The sequence below is a fragment of the Podarcis filfolensis genome (genome assembly GCF_964270895.1).
Source record: "Podarcis filfolensis genome assembly, chromosome: 13".
Lineage (NCBI taxonomy): Eukaryota > Metazoa > Chordata > Lepidosauria > Squamata > Lacertidae > Podarcis > Podarcis filfolensis.
This window is the reverse complement of record NC_139615.1, coordinates 20,666,158-20,681,937: the sequence shown is the minus strand read 5'-3', so window position 1 is coordinate 20,681,937 and position 15,780 is coordinate 20,666,158. Positions and strand designations below refer to the sequence as shown.

Here is a 15,780-nt window from a genome sequence, read left to right as displayed (position 1 = left end):
GACCAGTTGCAAAAACGATGGAACATTTGAGAACCAAAAACCTGCTGTTCCATGAGGTGAGCCATGGTGTCAGGGCGGGCCCAACAATATTTTTCTGACTGAAGTGAAGAGGAAGATGGTATCCTCTCCAGGCTATGTACCCAAGTGACTTAGACAGGCAGCTGAATCTTCCTACAACACAGGCAGTGGGACAGCTTCCTCCACCACACCTAAGCGAAGCAGGTTAGCTTAGGAGTCTGAGGCAAGCTACATGCTGCACACAGCCATGTCCACTCAACACCTGACAGACTCAGGAAGAACAGCTGCTGCCATTGCACCTTTTGCCCAAGGTGGCCACCTCCCTCTGTCCAATGATAGAGCAGTTCTTTCACAGTGTATAGCCCACCAAGCCTATGACAAGGAATAGTGGAAAGTAGAGGCATGGGGTGACTTGCCCATAGAGGCAAGTGGCACAGGGCGCCAAGTTCTGGAGGGTGCCAGGGAAGAGGTGGAGGCTGGACGTGGAGCCTCCTGGCATCAGGTCGCTGCCCTCGCCTACCTCCGCCATGCCACACTGAAGCAGCGCCGTGCCCGGAGCCTCCACCTGCCGTGCCCACCATGGCATGGGCACCAGGGAAGAGGCGGAGGCTAGGCGCAGTGATTCCTGGTATCAGCTTGCCGCCCTCGCCCGCCTCACTAAAGCAGCACCACGCCCGGAGCCTCCGCCTCTTCCCTGCTGGAGGAGCCGCCCTCCAGCCGCTGCCTGCCTCCTCCAGCCCCACAAAGCTGCCGGTAGCGCCGTAAAAAGGTTGGCAACTCTGGGAAACGGGGGGGGGCAGAGGGATCTTTGCACCATGGCGCTGGATATACTTAAGACGGCCCTGAGTAGAGGTGAATGTTATGAATAGTGGCATGTTTAAAGATGTGTCGTGTTATAAGGCATGGTCAACAAAGCATAGCTACTCAAAGGAGGCAGTCTTGCTTGCGGACTCAGCAAGACAGGATCTCAGGTTGCACAGAAACCAAAATCCCTGCTTCACTTGCTTTTCACTCTTGTTTTCCCTCTTCCAGGGGTTATGAACAGTATGATGTGCTGCTGGGGGCCTATCAACTCTCAATCCCCCCTTCCAGCCTTGTGGTAACTGCTGTGCAACAGGTTATTTCTCACCCGAATTATAACGGCAATGATGGCTCTCCCGGGGATATCGCTTTAGTGGAGTTGAAGGCCTCACTGGGTTTGAACGACTACATCCTCCCAGTCTGTCTGCCAGACTCTTCTGCACAGTTCTCTATGGACACATCCTGCTGGGTCACAGGCTGGGGGCAGGTTAAAGATGGAGGTGAGGAAAAGAGACAGGGCATGCTCTCATGCAGACCAGCCTTCCCCAACATGGTGCCCTCTAGATGGTTTGGACTACAGTTCCCATCATCCCTAGCCAGCATGGCCAATGGACAGGGACAATGGGGGGTTGCAATCTAAGTATCCAGGGAGAACCTGGTTGAAGAAATCTGTTTTAAATTTTGAGGGCCAAACTAAATATTATGTTGTTCATGCTTGCTTAGAATGACTACTTTTATTTTGGAGGGAAAGTATGCAACTGGGTTCGTGATCCACATTTGCAGGGAAGCGTTTCCAAACTCAATTACTGCTGAAAAATCAGCCTTTCACAGCTGCTGTATTCCAAGCCAAGTACTGTTTACTTCTGAAAAGCAGTAGAACAGGCTTCCCCAGTACAGGTTACCAGGGGCGGGGGTTTGTCTGAGTGTTCAAAGTGTGGTGTGTTCTTCCACAATGTGCTCACTGTTAAAAGTATGTGTGAGGCACCCAGAACTCAGTTACATTGGCAAATAAAAAGTGCTTTATATGCGTTATAACACTGTGACACCAGATGGCGCTGTGGGGTCCCGTCTTTTGTCAACGTGATTTCCATTTATGAAGTTTAGAACGCATTTTCCTGAAACTTTTTTTTGGACGTGTCCAGCCCCAGAGATCCAGCCCCAGAGACCCTCTATTCCATTTTCATTCAGCTGTCCAATTTTTGTCTTCTGCAGAGGCCTTGCCACCCCCACAAACGCTTCAGGAACTGGAGGTGCCCCTCATTGACCGAGACACATGCAACTCTCTCTTCAACAGTGCCCCAGCGCCAGACCTGCCTCAGAATCCTGTCCTAGATGATATGATCTGCGCTGGTTACCCAGAAGGCGGGAAGGATGCCTGTCATGTAAGATACTCCCTATCCTACATGTCATAAAACCATTGCCAGTCTTGGGCCTAGTATTATTAGTGAAAACCAACTGTTCAGAAGTGTTGTAAGTTTACTCAGTGGGAACTTCTATCCCTGACTCTAGAGTATCCTGAGAAAAGACAGGGAACTAAATGCACTGTAAAAAGACATGTCCTTACAGAACCCCGAGCCATGTCTTCCTGACCTGGACCTAGTCCATGGATCAGTCATACCCGTCAACTGTCCCAGACACCCATGATTTACAGAAGCCACCTCAGATTCTGATGAGCTCCTGGGATGTCCCAATTTGGCTCCCACAAAAGCACAGCCCCAAAAGATGAATGTTGGAGGGGGCATGCTCTCAGAAGAGTCTCTTAACTTACCGTATTTTTCGCCCTATAGGACGCACCGTCCCATAAGGCGCACCTAGTTTTTTGGGGGGGAAATAAAGGGGAAAAAAATATTTTCCCCCCAGGCGCGGGGCTGGGGCGGGGGAGGCCCGCCCGAGCTTCCCCCGACCCCAGCCCCAAAACAGGCAGCTCTCTGCAAGCCGTGGGAGCCCAGCGCTGGCTCCCGCTGCTTGCTGAGAGGTCCACGAAGCCTGGACGTACTGATCTCAGCGCGTGCAGGCTTCGGCATGCAGGCAACTCCCGCAAGCAGCGGGAGCGCTCCCGCTGCTTGCGGAGAGGTCCGCAAAGCCTGGACGCGCTGAGCTCAGCGTGCGCAGGCTTCAGCATGCAAGCAACTCTCTGCAAGCAGCGGGAGCGCTCCCACTGCTTGCGGAGAGGTCCGTGAAGCCTACATTCGCCCCATAGGACGCACACACATTTCCCCTTCATTTTTGGAGGGGGGAAAGTGCGTCCTATAGGGCGAAAAATACGGTATGCAGGACCTCCACTCCGAAAGGCGCATGTCCCAATTTCACTCAGAGGCATGTTGGAGGTTTGGGACCAGCAAGCTAGTTTTAGGGGATCAAGGAGCTAATCTTTCAGTGGCAAACTGTACCGCCACTGATATACCTGATATAAAGAAAGGACAGAGAGATAATTCGCCTCCCTGCCTCTCTCATAATACTGGAACCCAGGACCATCGAATTAAGCGGAATGCTGAGGGATGCAGGGCGGATGAAAGGAAATACAACTTCATGCATTGCATAGTTAAAACTTAAATTCGTTCTCACAAGTTGCAGCGACAGCCATCAATGTGGGTGGCTTTAAAGGGGGAATTAAACAAATTCCTTGAGGAGAAGGCCACGAGTAAGAATGAGAGTTCAGTTATAGGATCTTGCAAGCGCCTGGCTTGCAAGTGAGACCTGAGCCTTACTCCAACTTATCTAACCATTAACCCAAATCTGGTCTCAGGAGGCTTCCCATAGTCACATTCTAGCTGCCATATCCCCCTCTCTCTTTCTCTCCACAGGGTGACTCTGGAGGACCCTTGGTTTGCAAGTGTGATGCAGGTTGGACCCTGGCTGGGGTTGTGAGTTGGGGACAGGGCTGTGCCGAACCCAAACACCCTGGTGTCTACACCTTAGTGCCTTACTATGCCAACTGGATCTCCGACAACGTACCCAACATAAGCTTTGTGGCGTGCAACCATGCTGGATGGCACAGTGTCCCCATTATGACACTCTTCCTTGCACCTCTTGCTCTGGCCCTCCCTTGAGGTGCCATCTCTCTGTTGGCCCGCAGCCCGCACGGTACTGCCAACTGGACTCTGTTAAGAAATACCCAAAAGGACTGTGTGAAGTAGGGTAGAGTTTCTGGGAATCTTCTCCCACTTCTGTCAAATTAATTGGGGCACATCTGCATTACCCATTTTTTAAAGTAAAAATAAACTCTTTGATAGTGCTGGTGTTTAATGTCAATCACTCAGTTTTAAAAGGGAAATCCCCAGAGATAGTTTAAATTATGCGAATCAATTCCGCAGCTTAGGTGGGTGAAAAATGTTGAATTTAATTTCTTTGAATTATGTGAATGTCTTTGATGCGGTCCAGGTTTGTCTGTGGTACGTTTGTTTACATCATCAATCTACTGCTATACAGTGGTACCTCAGGTTAAGTAGTTAATTTGTTCCGGAGCTCCGTACTTAACCTGAAACTGTTCTTAACCTGAAGCACCACTTTAGCTAATGGGGCCTCCTGCTGCCACTGCGCTGCTGGAGCACGATTTCTGTTCTCATCCTGAAGCAAAGTTCTTAACCTGAAGCACTATTTCTGGGTTAGCGGAGTCTGTAACCTGAAGTGTATGTAACCTGAAGCGTATGTAACCTGAGGTACCACTGTATTTACAAATGTTTTGGCTCTTGCACTCTTTGAATGCTCATACACTCTTTTCCTCTCATCGCTCAGGTGCATACCTGGGATTACCAAAGGCAGTTTTGCAATCCAAACGGTGTGATTTGTCAGCACCTTTGGAGAATTACCTTCCTTAGGAACCTTTTTCTTTCTTCTTCTTTTTTTTTTTTTTTTGCACAATTTTTAATGTGTATTCAGCATACGTACCAATGCTTTGGTACTATCACATTGAAAAAAATTAAAGGGATGATCTAGACTGTCACTGTTTCGCAGGAGGAATCCAATTGAAAACATAAATTTTCACAAAGGGGGTTAAAGTGCTGTAGTCCAACAAACCCACTAAATACAAAAAAGACAGGATTTTTGGAGTATGCAAAGCAACAGGAAAATGCATTGGGATAACCACTGATTGAAAGGGAGCTATATAATCTCACTGAAACATGGCATGCTAGCTGCCATATATGGAGTCAGACTATTAGGCTATCTCCTGTCTGCCGTGACTGGTAGCAGCTATCCAAAGTTTCAGGCAAGGGACATGCCCAGTCCTGCCTGGAGATGTTGGGGATCAAAGCTGTGACCTTCTGCATGCAAGGCAGACGCTCCTCTGCTGAGCTACGGCCCTTTCCCCATAGCTCAGTGAAAACAAATGAGTGCAAACAATGAATGCTCAATAAACAGTGGACATCGTATAACCTCCAAGTCAATTTTGTGCTAAATAAGCAGCTCACCTGGGAGAGTGTTTCCTGGTCACTGTGTGGTGTCCGTGAGATGCATTTGTCTTAGTTGAGATCACCTCGTAGCTTCTGTTCTACAGATTTGCAGCTTGATAGTTCGATACCAACATTGTCTGGCTAGTTCCATCCCAGCGAAACATGGCACTTCATTATATATGGCTGAATTTCCCCCTTCCTGTGTTCATTTACTCTACAAACAAACAGACCAACACCCAGTTCTAACCCACGTGTGTCAAAGGCATCTCCGAAAACCAATCCAGGAGGCAAAATATTAGCAGTGACTTTTTCAAGGGATGGGTACAGGGAAACAGGGACTGTCTCAGATAAAGACCAACAGTTGAAACATACCTGTGAGGCTTTCTTGCTGGTTGGGTGTTCAAACAAGGGTCAGTTAGCAGCTACTGCTCATGTTCACAGGACTGTATGATTAAGATTGAAGCGGACTAGCAGCCTCATGTATGGGACACGGGTGGCGCTGTGCGTTAAACCACAGAGCCTAGTACTTGCCGATCAGAAGGTCGGCGGTTCGAATCCCCATGACGGGGTGAGCTCCCGTTGCTCGGTCCCTGCTCCTGCCAACCTAGCAGTTCGAAAACATGTCAAAGTGCAAGTAGATAAATAGGTACCGCTCCGGTGGGAAGGTAAACGGCGTTTCCGTGCACTGCTCTGGTTCGCCAGAAGCGGCTTAGTCATGCTGGCCACATGACCTGGAAGCTGTACGCTGGCTCCCTCGGCCAGTAAAGCGAGATGAGTGCCACAACCCCAGAGTCGGTCATGACTGGACCTAATGGTCATGGGTCCCTTTACCCAGCAGCCTCATGCCATGCTGGCTATCACTGATGTGAGGTGCAGTCTAAAATATCTGGAGAGCACCAGGTTGGCAAAAGCTGCCCTAACATCTGCCGCCTGTTCACTTTTGGACACAAGCCACCAGGATATTCTCCCACGAAGGCTCCACCCCCTAGGTCTAATTACTTGTGAATTGGGAAAATGGTCCATTGTTAGATAGAAAAGTACCCTTTTAATTTCGACCGGTTGACTTACATTTATCTGTTACCGATCTGTATTTAATTTCTCTGTTATTCCTCTGGATTCTCTCTACTGCCATCCGCTAAGCCTATGTACTAATAACTAATATTGACCGCCTGCTCTGAGAACTATGATCCTTATGTAACCAAAATGGCATTATCCACCCACAGCAGGGGTGGTACTTGCAGGTTTGAAGGCACTCAAAGTTTTGCAGAACAAAAAAAAAAAAGTACAGTAGCCACAGAATGCTGATTGGCTGTTGGGTGGGGAAGGACAGAAGACAGATGGAATGGAGTAGCCTGAAAGAAGGTGTGCCTGGCTGGCTGGCACATCGAAGAAGAGCACCCCTTGCAGATCCATGTGCTCTGATCTTATTTTAATGGCTCTTGTCCCTACTTCTGTTTCTATTTCCTCTTTCAGTTACACATTGTTTCTCTTCACCTATTGAACAAAAACAGGCTGATCTTTCAGATGGAGGCAAAGCTGTTTAAAATATTCAGAGGTGATACGCTTCTGAACACTAGTTGTTGGGAATCGTAGGTGGGAAAAGCTGCTGTTGCAAGCTTCCCCTGGGCATCGGTTGGCCATGATGAGAACAAGATGTTGGTCTAGATGGGTCCAGCAGGGCTCTTCTTCTGTCCTTGAAGTCCTCTGCTTCAGGCTCAGCCTACAGAAGACCAGAGTCCGGTCACTCTGAGCTGGTTGATCCAACCTATCAACACAAGATGGCCATTCTGAAGCCCCAAGTGTGCAGGCAGCATGGGTCATCAAAGGCTGTGGGTCAAGACCAGGAGAAGAAGTAGAAGCAAGGGAGTGGCAGAACTGGCACTCAAGAGATGGACATCGACGCCACCATGGGCTGCTTTCTCTTCCATGGTGCGCTGAATCCAGTCCATGTAGGAAGTCACCCGTGTGTGGATTCCCGGCCGCTTGGGCTTTGCACAGTCCACCCCAAAGCTCACCACTCCGGCCAGGAACCAGGTGCCATTCTGCTTGCAAGCTAAAGGCCCCCCAGAGTCACCCTAGAGAGAGGGAGAGAGAAAGACAAGGAAATATAATAGATTGCCTTATAAAAGGCCAGACTTTTGTGCATTCATTCATCCATTCATTCATTTTCCATTATTTGTAGACCTCTTTTCACTACTGTGTAATCTAGCCCAATATTATCTACCCTGGCTGGCAGCAGCACCTCTCCAGGGTCCCAGGCAAGGGACTTTCTTATCACTTGCTGCCTGATCCTTAAAGTGGATATTGTTGATGTTTAGTTAATTAGTCGTGTCTGACTCTTCGTGACCCCATGGACCAGAGCACGCCAGGCACTCCTGTCTTGCACTGCCTCCTACAGTTTGGTCATACTCATGCTGGTAGCTTCGAGAACACTGTCCAACCATCTCGTCCCCTGTCGTCCCCTTCTCCTTGTGCCCTCCATCTTTCCCAACATCAGGGTCTTTTCCAGGGAGTCTTCTCTTCTCATGAGGTGGCCAAAGTATTGGAGTTTCTGTCCTTCCAGTGAGCACTCAGGGTTGATTTCCTTCAGAATGGATAAGTTTGATCTTTTTGCAGTCCATGGGACTCTCAAGAGTCTCTTCCAGCACCACAATTCAAAAGCAGCAATTCTCCAGTGATCAAAGTGGAGATACCAAGGGCAATTTTGTGTGTGATTTTCACTAACATATGCATCTATAGGCACGTTTTACCCTAGTATATGCATTTTTGCACATATTGCTTGGCTGGAGAACTACATTTCAGTCAACATATTGTTTCAGATGATGCAAATGTGGCAACTTAGCCTTTGAATACCAGTGGAATCAAATTTCTCCCCCATCTCTAGCTCCAATGGCCCATTTGCAATATCTGAATTTGCAATATTAAGCACTCATCTGGAAGCACCCACTGTCCCTCTTGCGTTGGAAGGCTCCAAGATCTTGAGATAAACCTCTTGCAGAAACCAGGGGTGCTTCCAGACAACCTCTTTATTGAGCATTCTCATCCTGCTTTCTCTGCAGGGAGATTAGACAATGTTGGGTGTTTAATGAGCATCCGTTCTGATTTGTCTGCAGGGAGGCTAGACAAGGTTGCTTCGATGCAAGTGTTATATCCCACACTTTCCAGTGCTTTCTTGATCACAACAGTCTGATAGTGTTTTGGGAAAACTCCCAATCAATAATAATTGTACCACCTGAATTTGCCAGTATGTGACTTGAATTCCCACTTAAAAGCAGTTGCTTGTCTGGAAGTGCCCCAAAGATCCACTTCTCTCGGAATCTGTATTTTTAAGGACTGAACTGTTGTACTGAAGCCAGATTCTGGCTCTGCCCTGATCTATCCTAATCCACAGTCACCCTCTCATCCTAGCTGCCAGTTGCTTCCTCCCTGACCCCTCCCCAGTTTCCATTGCCCTTAATCTTCTGCTCTGAACCACAATTACTTGGCAAGTGTCTTTATTTCCATCTGGGTACCCAGCACAGATCATGTCTTTGTAGATCAACCGGTGGCCCAGAGGCACAGTCTCGGTGCCATTGGAGTCCTCGTGGAACATCTGATCACATTCCTCAGTGCCTAGGATTGGCACTTCCAGCTCCTGCAACGTCCGAGCCATGAAGTAGCCTAAGACAAGGAAAGCAAAGGACCAAGATCAGCCACAGACTCACTGTCCCTTAACAGGATATACCATTTACACCAGACATAGTGAACCCCTTTTTTCAGCCTAAATGCAGTTCCCCTTTGGGCAACTTCTGGTCATAGTCAGAGTTAAAAAAAGTAAAGGACCCCAGACAGCTAAGTCCAGTCACAAATGACTCTGGGTGGGGTTGCGGCGCTCATCTCGCTTTACAGGCCATTTGTCCGCAGAAAGTTTTTCCAGGTCATGTGGCCAGCATGACTAAGCTGCTTCTGGCGCAACGGAACACTCAAACCAGAGCAGCGCACGGAAACGCCGTTTACCTTCCTGCCAGAGCGGTACCTATTTATCTACTTGCACTTTGACGTGCTTTCGAACTGCTAGGTTGGCAGGAACTGGGACCAAGCAACAGGAGCTCACCCTGTTGCAGGGATTTGAACCGCCAACCTTCTGATCAGCAAGCCCAAGAGGCTTAGTGGTTTAGACCACGGTGCCACCCGCGTCCCTTTGCCAGTCAGAGTAGACCCATTTAAATTAAAGGACATGACCAACTCAGGGCCATTCATGTGAATGAAGTAGTTGGCACTACAACCCGTTCTTACCGTCTGCAGAGATGAGGCCCCAGCCAGTAACCCAACACGCCATCCCTACAGGGAAGGTGTTAGGATCCGAAGAGCTCGGAAGGCAGATAGGGGAGATGGTTCGGGAGAAATTGACTGCCTCCTTCAGCTGCATCAGGGCGATATCAGCACTAAGTCCTTCTCCAGCATAAGATGGGTGCACTATGATCCGGCTGACAGCAGAGGAGACCATGCTGGGTGCAGGCTTGGGGAGCTCGTATTCTCCCAAGTTTACTCGGAATTCGGGTAGGTTCAGTGGCCTGTGAGAGACAAGGAACAATAAGCATCTTGTGCGGTAGGAAGGCCTGGATTCAAATCCCACCTCAGCCCTGATGAAAGACATTCTCTTATCCTACTCTGCCTTACAGGTTTGCCTGGTGGGTAACTTGGGGTTATTAACACCCTAAGGCTGCAATCCTATAGCCACCTGACAGGGAGGAAGCCCAGAGCCAGTCCTACCATTTGGTAGAGTGAGGCAGCTGCCTTGGGCAGATTATTTCAACTGTAATTAAAGAGCAGCAATTGATAGGACATTTGTTCCTGTGGCATTTTTACGCCCACACAGAGTACTTTTTAGGCCATATTTACACCATACATGTAAAGTTCTATGTTATCACTTTAAATAGTCGTGGCTTCCCCCTCACAGAGCTACAGTTCTCAGAATGGTTTAACCATGGATTCCTCTTCCCAGGGAACTCTGGGAATTGTAGCTCCATGAGAGAAACAGGGGCCTCTTACCAGTGCTATTTTTCTAGAAAAGGAGGTGCCAGAACTCACTTCAAACCTCTTCCTTGTTCTCATAGAACAGCAATGGCACCCACCTGAAAGGTGCCAGAACTGAACTCTGGTGAGCTCTGACGGGGGGGGGGGGCGGGGATGGGACACCCTGCTCCTAACTTCTCTCAGCATGCTTAATAAACTACAGCTTCCAAAATGTTGTTGGGGGGGGGGGAGCCATGACTGGTTAAAGTGGTATAATCGTGTTTGTCTGTATTGTGTCGATGTGCTCCGAAATGCTGCCCTGGGCTCCTTTGCAAGGAAAGGTGGGATACAATCAATCAATAAAAAAAATAAAATAACTGAACTGACTTGACTTGGGGAAGGAGGGAGTTGCCCTTTGCTGCTCTACACCAGGCACCAAAATGTCTTGCATCATACCTGAGAAAACCCAACGGAACTTACTTCTGAGATGCCGTTTATTGGATTCCGTGTATGTTGGGTTGACAGGCAGAGAAAACTAATTACAGTTTTGTTCTCATCGTCCTCTTCCCTGCTCAGGTCCCTAAGGGCATCACTGAGAGTGAGGCAAAGAAAGCCGACAGGCAGATCAACCCCCATTACTGGCTGGAAAAAGGAAGGCAAGCAGGCAGGGGGCGCTAAATGAAGTCAGTGGGGCAATAATACACACATTCTCAGTAACTGAGATAAAAGAAGACCATCAGAGCCAGTCCCGTAAATATATTCCTAAATCATTGCAAGCATCAGATCTGTCCCTTCCTGAACTAATATTGCTCCTTCTCCCTGACACCGTCCTTCGACCGCCCTCTAGTGGAGCAGTGCAAAGCCGCGTCCTTTCCCTCTCACCCTTCAAAGCAATGAGCAGCCGTCACCACCCACTGGGACGAGACCAGGCTTCCTCCACAAATGTGCAGCCGGTTCCTTCGTATGCTGGCTTGCCACGGCCATTCCCCTTCGTCGGCCTTCTTCCCCCCGATGATCCGAGGGGCGAACACGTGGGGCCGTCCGCAGGCTGCAAAGGAACGAGGGAGAGGCGTCAGGCATGGGGCAGAGAGCGGAGGAGAAGCGGGCGAGCATCACCCTCGATGCGGTTTCATTGCAATTCTGCAGCAAATGTAAGCCACGCTAAATGTTGCGGCTAATAGTTTTGTCTTCCCAGGGCAGAGCTGTATCAGCTCTGGCTTGGGATGCTGCTGTGCAGAACTTGCCTGCAGGTGGAGGACTGAGATGGCAATAAAACGACACACGGGCGTGCCACTCGCTCTAGTCAGATCACTGTCCTCCTGTGTTTTCCCAGTGGCCTTAGAAATATGTCCATCTTCAAACTGGTGGACCCACCAAATTTTTCTCTTGGTTGTTGTTTTTTAAAAGGAGAGAGGCAGAAAGAGTTGTGGGGGGGGGAGAGAGAGGGGACCCGGGATATTAAACAAGAAGGGGTCTATCTCTCTGAGTCCAGGGAAATGGAAGCAACTTTTCCAGAGGCAACTTGGAGCCTGATCCCACTGATTTCTTGGAGGAGGGGGGCATGGGTATCCCTTCCCAGAAATCCCCTCTCACCTCTTTGTGTGGAAGCATTTTCAGCACCTGCAAGAGAAAATGAGACAGGGTCAAAATAATGGGAGATGATTGGCATTAGAAGGCGGAGATAGGACCGAACACTTTTGTCCTATTCCTGACAGCCCCACCCCCTCCCCCATTCCAAAATCTGGTCCGTGGTGAAATGCCACTAAGCCTGGGGTGTGGCAGAACACCAAAGGGTTGTTTCTTCTCCAGCACTGGATTTCATTTATTCATTCATTCACAATTAAATTTCTATCCCGTCTTTCCTCCAAGGAGCTCAAGGTAGCATGCCTACATGCTTCTCCCCACTCCATTTTATCCTCACAACAACCCTGAGAGGTAGGTTAGGCTGAGAGATACTGACTGGCAGCGCCGGTTTTACATATAAGCTAAACAAACTATAGCTTAGGGCCCCACTCTCTTGGAGGCCCCCCAAAAAAATTAAAGGGGGAAAAACTGGATGCACATTTCCAAAATATAGGATAAAAAACAAATAAAATAAATCCTACATCATTTTAAGTTAGAGCTTAATAATTATTTCACTATTAATATAATTCTTCTTAATTGTATTTCACTATTAATATACTTCTTCTTAGTTGTATTTCAGTTCAACAATTGCTTTGATAAAATACATATTTTGTTATGTGCAAATGGCTTTGGATACCTATTAGGTCATGGGTTGGCAAACTAAGGTCCATGAGCCGGATCAGGCCCAATTGCCTTCTAGATCCAGCCCGCTGACAGTCCCGGAATCCAGGCAGCCGGCATAGCGCCCACGTGCGATGATTTTTGCGACTCAGTCAGGCTTGGGGGTCAAAAGTGAGGAGGGCAACTGCTTGATACAAGCCCCTTCTCCATCTGTCGCACGCCTGCAGCAATCTTTTCCTCCAGGATGAGGGGTGGGGAAGAGGGAAAAGGAGCCACAGTTCGGATTTCCACCATGGAGCTGCCTGCGACTGACCTCAGGAAGGGCAGTTGCGGCAGCAGGGGCTCAGAGGCGCCTCGGGAGCGATGCCCACGGATGTCTGTGGCGGTGGTGCTCCCCGCCAAAGGAAGCAGGGAGCGCCTGGGCGGCTATGCACTTGGAAGCAGTTCTGCGCTCTGCTGGGGAGGCCACTCATTAGCTACAAGGTGCAAGCCATGGAAAGGTAAATAGCCAACGCCTTGTCTTCCTTCACACGGGGAAAAGAACTTTTTTGCTTGAGCGGCACCGGCCTGACTTAACGTGGCCAATGGCTTTTCCCTTCACCCACGCATGTGCACATGCTCTCCAGGGCTGACAAGAATGGCGCGCTTACCTCAGCCCCCCACTCCACCTTACGAGAAAATAATAACTGTCAATGCGTAAAATGCAAAGGAAGCAGCATAGGTATATGAAGGAGCACCCCCCCCCCAAAAAAAAGGATCACATTTGGGCAACATTGGGGTTAGTCCCAATAAGGGTTTTTGCCAGAAATGTGGGTCATAATCATGGCAACATATAGTCCCCACACACACACAAAGTCTGAGGGACAGTGGACCGGCCCCCTGCTGAAAAAGTTTGCTGACCCCTGTATTAGGTCCATAAATTACCATATAGCATATATTCAACAACAAAAAACAGTGGCAATTTGTAAAGGGCCCCGTTACCTTCAGTAGCCTCATCAAACCTAAATCCGGCCCTGCTGACTGGTGAAGTGAGCTTCATGACTTGAGTGGGTTCTAGTCTAACGTTCTACACCACACTGACAACAACCAACTCCTTCTCTCTATCATTGCATCACCTAACACGGAACACAGAAGAAACCCAAAGCTTTCATGAGGGGTATGGAGGCAGAAACCATTTTGGTCCAGCTGAGGCAAATCATCATACGCAAGCATCCCAGTATATCATTTGGGAATTTTATAGCTTCTAGGGTTCCCTGCTGTGGCCCATTCCCTTCTCCTAAGAAGACCCCTGCTGGATCAGGCCAATGGCCCACCTAGTACAGCATCCTGTTTTCACCGGGGGCAGCTCTCTGTGGGAAGCCTAAAAGCAAAAGCTCACTTGAGATTCCCAGCAACTGGTACTCAGAGGCATTCTGCCTCCAACAATGGAGGGAGAGCATAGACATTGTGGCTGGCTCAGTTGGTAGAGCATGAGACTCTTCATCTCAGGGTCATGGGTCTGAGCCCCACATTGGGCAAAAGGGTCCTGCATTGCAGGGGGTTGGACTAGATGACCTTGGTGGTCCCTTCCAACTCTACAGTTCTATGATTCCGTGCTCCATGAAATTGGTCTGATCTTTTAAAGCCATCCAAGTCAGCGGCCAACGCTACTTCCGGAGTTTATGTGCCGTGTGGAGAAGTCCTTTCTTCTGTGTGTCCCAAATCTTCCAATATACTTCTTGTAGTAGCCTTGCTCCCAGATCCTTCCACCTCACAACCTACCAGAGCCCTCCAACTCCTCTCCCATAGAATTGAATCATCCAAAGAAAAGCAGAATGGACAGCCCAGGTGAGATGCGGAAGAACTGCTCCCCTCTGGGAAAGAACAGGGGTTGTTCTCACCTCCCCAGGTTGGTTAAAGGTTAAAAAAAGGTAAAGGACCCCTGGACAGTTAAGTCCAGTCAAAGGTGACTATGGGGTTGTGGTGCTCATCTCACTTTCAGGCAGAGGGAGCCTGCACTTGTCCACAGACAGCTTTCCAGGTCATGTGGCCAGCATGACTAAACTGCTTCTGGCGCAATGGAAAACAGTGACGGAAACCAGAGTGCATGGAAATGCCGTTTACCTTCCTGCCGCAGCGGTACCTATTTATCTACTTGAACTGCTAGGCTGGCAGGAGCTGGGACAGAGCAATGGGAGCTCACCCCGTCACAGGGATTCGAACCGCCAACCTTCTGATTGGCAAGCCCAAGAGGCTCAGTGGTTTAGACCACAGCGCCAGCCCGTCCCCCCCCCCCCCCCACCTAGTGGCTCACCTCTCAGCAACAGCAGCAGCAGCACAATCTGGGAACAGCAGAAACTCAGCATGGTAATCCTGCTCCGAGGTCAACGAGGGAAGGAGAGAGCGCTGGGCTTGGTTGCTGAAGCACCCTTGGCACAAAGCCCAGAGCAGCCTCTTGGTGTCACTGGCTGCCAAGTAGCTAAATCCAAGCTGTTGGGTGCTGCCGTCCACCACCCGCCTACAGCCACACAGTGAAGCCAGCTCAGCTGCCTACTTTTCACCACTGGGAGAGCAAGGCTCCCTAGCTCTTTCCATCTCCACCACTGTCTCTCTGGTTGGGGAGCAAGGGCTAGTGAGCTCTTAGTTCATGAAACATGTGCACACCTACCTGTTTGCATGCATAGATGTGTGCCTATTGTAGGATTACCATAAGCTACGGAGGATGGGGCTCCTATTTCTTTAAAGTCACGTGGAACAGAGAATTTCAGTTGGCGTAGTTCATTCTTCAACAGAGAGGGGAAAGCTGCTCTGCACGCCCACAGAAATTCTTCCTTCAACATCATACAAAGCTACACATTTGTTCCTGGGCTCCATTCAAGTTGCTGAGACTGACCTTTGAATGGTTTGTGATATGGGCACTCAAAGGACCAATCATTCCTGGAACCCTATGCCCAGGACCCATTTTTCATAGGGATGGTTTGGAGGCACCCCCAATAAGCAAAGGAAGGACTTCTCCACCAAATGTTGCAACTCCCCACCCCTGGAAGAGGTTCTGCCCCAAGCTAGTCGATCCCTTTTTCTCTAGAAGAACAGAAAATCACCACTTAAGTACAGTACAAAATTTCAGTACTAATATTGGCTTGTTGCAGGGGGCCAAGGTTGTCCCCATATTCAGCCATCAGGTTTTATTGGTATTACCTGTGTTCTTTCTCTGGATGCTTTCTCCTATACAGCTAACCAACATGGTGCCCTTGTGACAATGTTGGACTACAACTCCCATCAACCCAAGCCAGCATTGCCAATGGTCAGAGATGATGGGAGTTGTAGTCCATAAAACATTTGGAAGGCACAT

At 49.1% G+C, this 15,780-nt stretch overlaps 2 protein-coding genes across 5 annotated transcripts in view; one reads left to right on the top strand and one right to left on the bottom strand.

Moving 5' to 3' along the window:
• LOC310747360 (transmembrane protease serine 9-like) overlaps positions 1 to 4,041 on the top strand; it is a gene marked incomplete at its 5' end in the record, with an annotated part of 40,870 nt that extends 36,829 nt beyond the window's left edge. Inside the window, 3 exons of the mRNA XM_083581724.1 lie at positions 1,051 to 1,319; positions 2,032 to 2,201; positions 3,624 to 4,041. Of these exons, the coding sequence (XP_083437850.1) occupies positions 1,051 to 1,319; positions 2,032 to 2,201; positions 3,624 to 3,869 (685 nt within the window). The 3' untranslated portion in view covers positions 3,870 to 4,041. The remainder of the gene's footprint in view (positions 1 to 1,050; positions 1,320 to 2,031; positions 2,202 to 3,623) is intronic.
• A 639-nt stretch (positions 4,042 to 4,680) lies between these two features.
• Positions 4,681 to 15,780, bottom strand: LOC310746585 (serine protease 33-like; the record flags this gene model as incomplete). Of its 4 annotated transcripts, none has more annotated exons than XM_083580496.1 (6): positions 4,681 to 7,285; positions 8,692 to 8,870; positions 9,486 to 9,763; positions 11,088 to 11,253; positions 11,799 to 11,825; positions 14,743 to 15,225. In XM_083580496.1, 6 exons carry the CDS (start codon positions 14,792 to 14,794, stop codon positions 7,031 to 7,033), a joined length of 957 nt encoding a protein of 318 aa, XP_083436622.1. In that variant the 3' UTR covers positions 4,681 to 7,030. The 4 variants fall into 4 exon arrangements, with proteins under 4 accessions (XP_083436622.1, XP_083436620.1, XP_083436619.1 ...); XM_083580494.1 differs by lacking the exon at positions 14,743 to 15,225 and adding an exon at positions 15,627 to 15,780 and having other exon boundaries at positions 6,236 to 7,285; XM_083580493.1 differs by having other exon boundaries at positions 6,236 to 7,285; positions 15,097 to 15,723.